Source organism: Macaca mulatta, chromosome 9 (genome assembly GCF_049350105.2).
Source record: "Macaca mulatta isolate MMU2019108-1 chromosome 9, T2T-MMU8v2.0, whole genome shotgun sequence".
Classification (NCBI taxonomy): Eukaryota; Metazoa; Chordata; class Mammalia; order Primates; family Cercopithecidae; genus Macaca; species Macaca mulatta.
Genome location: NC_133414.1, coordinates 101,446,115 through 101,454,186, shown reverse-complemented (window position 1 = coordinate 101,454,186; position 8,072 = coordinate 101,446,115). Strand labels below are relative to the sequence as shown.

The window sequence follows — 8,072 nt, the reverse complement described above, 5'->3', positions numbered from 1 at the left end:
GGTCTCCTTTGATTGGGAGACCGAGGATGAAAACTGCTCATTCCAAAGGTAAAATTTTAAGGAAAATGATTCTTATTGTCCCAGCAGATGTAGTTGCCTAAAACAGCATTAATAAGCCTTGGTGAATGAATGCAGGGATGTGTTGTGGAAGAATAGATGCTCCTGCCACAGACACATGGATTGAAGAGAAAAGAATGAGGGAGGTCGCCAGGCAATAGAGTATGTGTTATACCAAAGTATTTTGTGTGTCATCAGGTTATATATTTTTGAAGACAGCAATTGGGAAAGACTGTTGTCTAAATCTCAAATAATGGGATTAAGAAACTATGATTAAGTATAGAGTTTATTTGAGCACAAAGCTTGAGGGTAACCACTCAGGAAACACAGACACCTAATGATTGGAGTTAGCATTCCAAAGTGGGGAAGTTAAGTTTTAACTTACACAGGCAGTAAACAGGGTTGCAGCATTTTCCATATAAAGTCGGTACATACATTGTAGCTATTTGATCAGTTATTACTTGCTACATTCCAAGAAAGATTGCTTTACCATTCCATCAAGAGGAATGATACTTTCAGGGGGTCTTGTGTCTGGTGCCACAAGGCCTTTCTTGATCATTTACAGGAAAAAGCAGAAGTTGCAGTTGCATGCTACATAACTCAGGCCACACAGCCACATTCCTCTCAAGGCTCAAAATAAGGTAAAGTTCCAACAGCTTTAAGTTTGCATTATTTAATTTCATAGCTGTTCTATTTAGTTATAAGACCATTAAACGGAAAATGGTGACCTCTGTGTTAAAACATAGGGTTCAGGTCAGCAGCCAGCCTCAGAGCCCTCTCATAGCACAGCAAGGCATCACTTACTTCTCCTTTCAATTTGTGGATGAGCCCAAGGAGGCTGACACTTTCCACAACCCGTACCTTCCGGTGAACACATCTTTTAGCCAATTTCTCTAAAGCATTGAGAAGTTTTTCCCTGGAAAGGGACATTTTTTCTATTTTCAAACCTTTTAAATAGTGGGTGATTGCTTTATCTTCAGATTTCCCATGGTGTTCTTGGAAAGAGCCGTAGCGGTAATGAATCTCTTGCTTTAGCTGATCTTCAAAGATCTTCATGCGTAACACTTTCTGAAAATGTTCCTCAGCCTTTCTGTGGTGGCCTATTTCTGCATACATTTCAGCCAGCTCAACATAGGCCATCTCAAATGTGGGCTTTAACATTATAGTCTTTTCAAATTTGCATATAGCCAGTTGAACCAATCTGTTCACAGTTTCCCTATCTTGCCCTCTAGGCTGCCAGTTTGTAGCTTCCTTGATTTGGATCATTTGTGTCTTGTAGCAAAGCCCCATTTGGTGATGCAGGAAGGCAGAAGTGGGTGTTGTCTCCAAGGCCATTTTTAAGAGCTCAAGAGCTTTATCCACAGACCCTTTTCTTCGATAAAACTTGGCTGCATATCGAAAGACGTAGGTCTGTGAAGACATACTGGTCAGAGCTTCTTCAATGTATTTTTCTCCTTCAGCTTCCTGTCCTCCATCCTGAAGCTTCAGGGCAAGGAGAACCCTAATATATACATCATCTGGATTTAGCCTGACAGCTCGTTTTAGGACGTGCAGAGAAAATGTCTCATTCCTCTCTGCTGCTATGTTAAAGTTATCCAGGCGATAGACAGTGATCGCATACCCGGTATTGAATTCAGGGTTTTCAGGGTCCCCTTCCAGAGCCTTTTCAAAGCAGGCCTTGGCCCGTTCATAATTCTTCCCTCCACACTTCGCCAAGGCCCATCCTTCCTCACAGTCCATCTCTGGACACTCCATTCTATAGCAGGAAGGATTTGCAAACTTCTTGCAAGTGTTCTCCACCTTGTCCAGGTAAGTCTGGGCTTCTGCCAGTCTGCCCATGTGGTAATACACCCAGGCAAAGTTGCCCCAGGTCACCAGACTTCTCATATCTGCTTGGTTGGCATGTTCTTTCTGGATTAAGTCTTCAGCCTTTTTCAAGGTCACCAGGGCTTCCTCATTCTGGCCTTTCAGGTGTTCCACGTAGGCTAGTAGGTTGTGTATTCCCACATTGTATTTGGTATCCAGGAACTGAATCTCTTCCCAGATCCTGTTTTCTAAATCAGGAATTTCAGGGGCTTCAATTAACAACTTCCATGTAAAGTGACATCTCAGCTGAATCAGGCTGTCTTCGATAAGCTTTCCATCAGATTCTTCACTGTAAAAGTATGCAGGAATTAATTACGTTTTAGGAAAGTGTTCAGTCCACTGAAAATGAAGCCAGCACTTCAAATAGTCAAATATTCTCTGTCCTAGTATCCCTGCCTCCATTATCGGGTGCGTCTCTGGGTTCTACGGCCATGTCATTAGGAAAGAGAACAGGTTGACATAAAAACCATGGGGAAATGCTAATCATCTCGTAGTGCCAACAGATAGGTTACGTGAAGTTGAAAAGTCAACTCAAAAGAAGTTAATTCTGTTAACATCAAAATAATCTCAGCACCACCCTCAAGATTGCAAAACCCATCTTCTTTCTGCTTCCTCCCGACTTTGCAGTGCATGACTAATGCTGTCAGAAGAAATGTGGAGAGAGGGTTCACAGAAAGGTGGGTTCCTTACTCATTTTTTTCAAGTTCTCAACACGTAAACACATTTTGGTTTTCTCTCCTCCCATGAAGTGTTCTGAGTAAAATATGAGAGCTGAATACGGTTTCAAATGCTGGACTTCATGAATGCTCAAGCCAGGCTGGAGAACGTGGTAGTGTTTCCTATCTCCTTTGCCTGTGTGAACTTACTCAACCAATCCTAAATGGAGGGGTTCCAAATGGGTGGAACTATCTCACAATGGCAGCCTTACTGATGGGGACAAAAGGAGAGGCATGAATGAACATTACATAGGGAAGATGTGTGTCTTTGAAGAAGTGGCACGTCCCACTTTTGTAAGTCAGTGTTCCTGATGTCAGGTAACCGTGAAGCCTAGTGGAGTACAGGCTACCAAAATCTCAACAATTGGAGTAATCCTCAGCCACCCACGAGGAAGAGAGAATAATATGAGGTCAGTGGGACCAGAAGGGTTTTTTTCCCCATTGGTTCACGCTCCTCTGAAGTGGAACTGAAGTCCTAGTGTCCCTATAAGAACATGAAGGAAGAAAAAGACATTCGTCCTTAATAGTTGAAAAAGTGGTCCTCACATCCCATGTAAGTATATTTGCTTCTGTGTTCTCAACTAATTACCTACCTTATAGTCTATACTTGACATATTTTCTATCCATTAGGCCCAAGGAATGATCCCAGAGAGGACCATTATGAAATTTTCTTTTACTCTCTATATAGCAACGTATAGCAAAAACTATTTTTATATGAATCCTGACTCAATATAACCATAATATAATATAACCACAATCTAATCCCAAATAAACAGACTATTAAACATTCTTTTTTGAAAATAAAGGGAAAGAAAAAGTTCATGGCCGGGTGTGGTGGCTCACACCTGTAATCCTAGCATTTTGGGAGGCTGAGGTAGGTGGATTGCCTGAGCTCAGGAGTTCAAAACTAGCCTGGGCAACATGGTGAAAACTCATCTCTACATCTCTACTAAAAGTACAAAAAATTAGCCAGCGTCATGGCACATGTCTGTAGTCCCAGCTACTCTGGAGACTGAGGCACAAGAATTGCTTGAATCTGGAAAGTGGAGGTTACAGTGAGCTGAGATCATGCCACTGCACTCCAGGCTGGGCAATAGAGCCAGACTCTGTCTCAGAAAAAAAATTAATAATGAAGAAAAGAAAGGAAAGGAAAGAAAGGAAGAAAGGAAAGGATTCACAAGATAATGAATAGCACCACAAAGTTGGGCAGAGGATACTCAGGCTTATGACTGCCGCTTCGAGCACAGCTGGCAGCTCAATACAGCCCTTGCTTTTCCCTCAGAGTCTCCCCCTAAAAAACTCCCTACTATGCTTAGACCTTCCTTGAGAGCATTCCTGCCCACAATCCCAAGCCATCTTCTCCATCCTTGAGTCTGTGGAATATGAGAGTCCTGGCACTGTCTCTTCTTGCTTTATGATAGCATTGTGTAGTTGACTGCTGAGATGAGGAGTTTCAGAAATCTTCCTTCCAACTGTGGCCCAGGAAGATTACCCAATGAAACTTGTGTGTGAAAGTGTGTGTGGGGGACATATGCTGGGTGAGGTGGGGTCAGGAGTAGGTAAAATCAATATTCTGCTTAAGAATCCTCACTGAAAATAGTCACCACCCATATAGAAGATGGAATCAGCAGGAGTTTTTGACCCAAATCCTCCACTCATGCCCACTGTGGCCTGTGCTATATGATGAGAACAGACACTACCCAGGGAAAATAATCCACACATGCTTCCATTACTCTAGAGCTTCTGGAATATTTGAAGATAAGCCATTCCAAGCTTTCTAAATATGTACCCAATCTCAGCATCTCAGCTGCTGGCCCACCCAGCACATTTGTGAGCAGTAGAAAGATATCAGTCTTCCTCTGAGTGATCTAATCATGGCCATGCATTGATAGATGGAAAAAAGTATACTAGATTTTTGTCTTTCACTGAGATTGTAGAATTTCAAGTGCACAACTTACACAACCTTATAAGGCTGCCCTGCCAAATTCCAGAAGAGAATTATTGCTCTTTCTTATAGGTGGTTGTTCATCAACAGGTATTTTCTTGACTTGGACCCTGGGAAGACTACGGAGTAGACTATCACCCTAGAGGTGTCCTCACTCTCTAAAATAGAAATGCTGAGAGCCTAAAGTCCTCCTTTTACCTGGTGAGCATACAGAAAGTGCTGTTATTAGTAGTATACATATTATCATCAAATTAGGCCCCAGCGTGGTGGCTAATGCCTGTAATCCCAACACTTTGAGAGTTCAAGGGAGGTGAATTGCTTAAGCCCAGAAGTTCATGACCAGCATGGGCAACAAACACAGCGAAACCCTGTCTCTCAAAAAAATACAAAAAGTAGCCAGGCCTGATGATTCACACCAGTAGTCCCAGCGACTTGGGCTGAGGTGAGAGCATCACCTGAGCCTGGGGAGGTGGAGGTTGCAGTGAGCTGTGATCATGCCACTGCACTCGAGACTGAGTGACAGAGGGAGGCCCTATCTGAAAAAAAAAAAAAAAAATGAGTTTGTGCATGTATGTAGTGGCCTAATCCCTGTATGCCTGTGGCAGACAGGGACTCATCACCATATTTTGTCAGGCATTTCCCTGGATCTTGTCCACTTAAGCTCCACTTAAGCTGTCTTGATCAATAAGCATGAATGGAAGGAGGAGCTCAGTCTGCTCCTTTATCCCTGAACCAGTGGGATCAGGAGTATTCTGATGTGGGCATTATTCAGTCTGGGATAGTCCAGATTCCCCTTAGGCCACCTCAGGTCAGTGGCTTCTAGAAACATAGGCACAGGCCATTGCAAAACCTTTCACACAGACTAGCTACCAAAGCAGCGGGGAATGAAAGGCTTGTTTTCTGTCAACTCCACAGATGCAGACACAACTAACACATTTTTTTTTTTTTTTTGAGACAGAGTCTCACTCTGTTGCCCAGGCTGGAGTGCAGTGGCACAATCCCGGCTCACTTCAAGCTCTGCCTCCCAGGTTCACACCATTCTCCCGCCTTAGCCTCCCGAGTAACTGGGACAACAGGCGCCTGCCACCACACCCGGCTAATTTTTTGTATTTTTTAGTAGAGACGGGGTTTCACCATGTTAGTCAGGATGGTCTTGATCTCCTGACCTCGTGATCTGCCCCCCTCGGCCTCCCAAAGTCCTGGGATTACAGGTGTGAGCCACCATGCCCAGTCACAACTAACATCTTATGACCAGGGGCCCATTATATTAAAAAGAGAGACTTGGGTACTCTTGTGGTGAATTTTTTTGCAATCCTTCACTTATAATTTCTTCTCAAGACAGGTCTATGTGTTTGCTAGAAAGGAATCTCAAAAGAAGAGTCCCTTTTTCTGTAAGTTCTTCCTCTCCCACTGACTGCAGCATCAGATGGGAGAACTCTAGCAGGTCAGAATACTTTTGAGTGAAAATATTTTCTGCAGGTCACTAGTTCTAAATACAGCAGGAAAAAAAGAAATATATATTTTGTGGAACAAACATATCACAACACCTACAAAATTTCTTATTTTCTAACATCTAGTATAGTGGTTTTTCAAATTTTAGCAGGCAACATGATCACCTGGAAAACTTAGAACACACAGATTGATGGGCCCCACCCTAGAGTTTTTGAGTCAGCAAGTTTAGGGTAGGACCTGAGAATCTGCATTTCTACTACCTTCCCAGGTGATGCTGATGCTGCTAGTCAGGGGACCACACTTTGAGAACAGTTAATTCAGTGAAAAGTAAATTTCATAGTAATCACAGTTTCATAGTTTCACAGTAATCACAAAATTTGACTTGGTTCAAAAACAAACAAACAACAGAAAAACAGCCATCTCTGAAAGTAGCTTCTTTTTCCCACCAGAATTTAACCAAATTATCAAATAAAAAGAAAAATAGCTGCTTCTTCTCACCTGGATGCCTAAAAGGATCTCAATGCTCTTGCCCTGACTGGTCCCCATGCCAGTCTCCTCTCTAGACTCAGGCCTCTGTTCCCTGGTGAACAGTCTTTAAGTGTTGCCTGGGTAATTGTCCCTCTATTAGAAAGTGCTACAGAAATGACATCTTTGGAAATAAGATATCCAAACTCTTTCTCGTTTATTTCCTTAAGAGCATTGCTGCTCTTATTAAGTCAGTTGCCCTTACTAAGCGAGCTCTGTAACAGGAGTTAGGAAACTTGCCTCTGTACGTATATTCTCATCTTGCCCCTCTGGATCTACTTTCCTACATTCTTCGCCATGCTCTGTGCTTGGGAAGCTGACTCTGGACTTTATTAACTCCAAAACTCTTTTATTTTTTACTTTCTTCTGGGGTTGACCCACTGGGGAGCACCAGCCAGATATTCAATTGCAGGAGGAGGTGAAGGTCATGGTATTAATTCTTAAGCTCCCACTGTGCTCTGCTTGAGGTTGTCAGTGATTTTTTCACTAAAGACCTCTTGAGAAGCCCCTCCCCTACAGCCATAGCTTAGAGTCTCCTTGGGTCTGGTTCTCTCCTCTTGCTCCTGTAGGCCCAGGATTATCATGTTACCACTGTTGTAAAACAACACGCCTCCTCCCTCTCTCCTGCAACCAACAAGCACCATCTCCTGATGATTTCCCTAAACTTTGCCCATATTGTCTTAAATAGCCCCCTTATTAAACTCCTCTCAGTTATCATGGTTAGGGTCAGAACCACCAGTGAGACAACTCCCTTAGGAGAAGGCCTGTCAAAAAACTGGCCCTTAAGGAAAGTTTTAGAATTTCAAAGTGTGCAGAAATAAGGTCAGTGAAGCAGAGAAAGCCTTTACCTCATGATGCTGTGAAGACAGTAGTGCTTTGGTTCAGGCTTGGAGGCTCCTTCAAGGTTTGTCCACAGAGTTTTAGGGCTCCTCAGATAAGCTGGGTGCTTATATATGGGAGGTATATCCAGGCAGTTTTTTACACCCTTGATGCCCAGTGAATTGGCAGGGTGAAATGACACAGAGAGAGAGGGGTGTCTCTGCTTTGATTACAAAATACATGCTGAGTTTTGGCAGCTAAGAGGATGTGTGTGTGAGAAACAGTTTTGATATGCAAATTCCCTTGCTGGGGTCAATGTGGTGTAGGAGATAGAGGATAACTGGACCTTATGATGACATTCAGTGTTGTGGAAAAACCAGTGGCAGACAGGAACGTATACTTTTGTGAATCATGTCAGACTCTGTTGTCAAACTTGTTACTATCACATGTATCCAGCCAGGTGGTTCCAGGGACTTCTACAATGGAAGCTCCTTAGACCAGAGTCAGTGGTTTGTGCCTAAAAGAATACTGTAGAAAGTCATTGTCAATTTGTGGAAGAATGAGGTTGCAGATGGTTAGGTCTTCTTCTGTGGGGCTGTGTTAGGCAAAACAACCCCTTCTCAATTTTGAGATATTGGTCTGTAAGAAAGGTCCCATACTGGTTACATCCTCCAGTAGCATTTGCATTACTG

General features: G+C 43.0%; 1 protein-coding gene across 1 annotated transcript; it reads right to left on the bottom strand.

Moving 5' to 3' along the window:
• Positions 1-325: 325 nt before the first annotated feature.
• On the bottom strand, positions 326-7,663 carry IFIT1B (interferon induced protein with tetratricopeptide repeats 1B). Its single transcript, XM_015147650.3, has 2 exons — positions 7,410-7,663; positions 326-2,212 (listed from the first exon to the last, which is right to left on the bottom strand). Exons 1-2 carry the CDS (start codon positions 7,412-7,414, stop codon positions 793-795), a joined length of 1,425 nt encoding a protein of 474 aa, XP_015003136.3. The 5' UTR covers positions 7,415-7,663; the 3' UTR covers positions 326-792.
• Between the last annotated feature and the right edge of the window lie 409 nt (positions 7,664-8,072).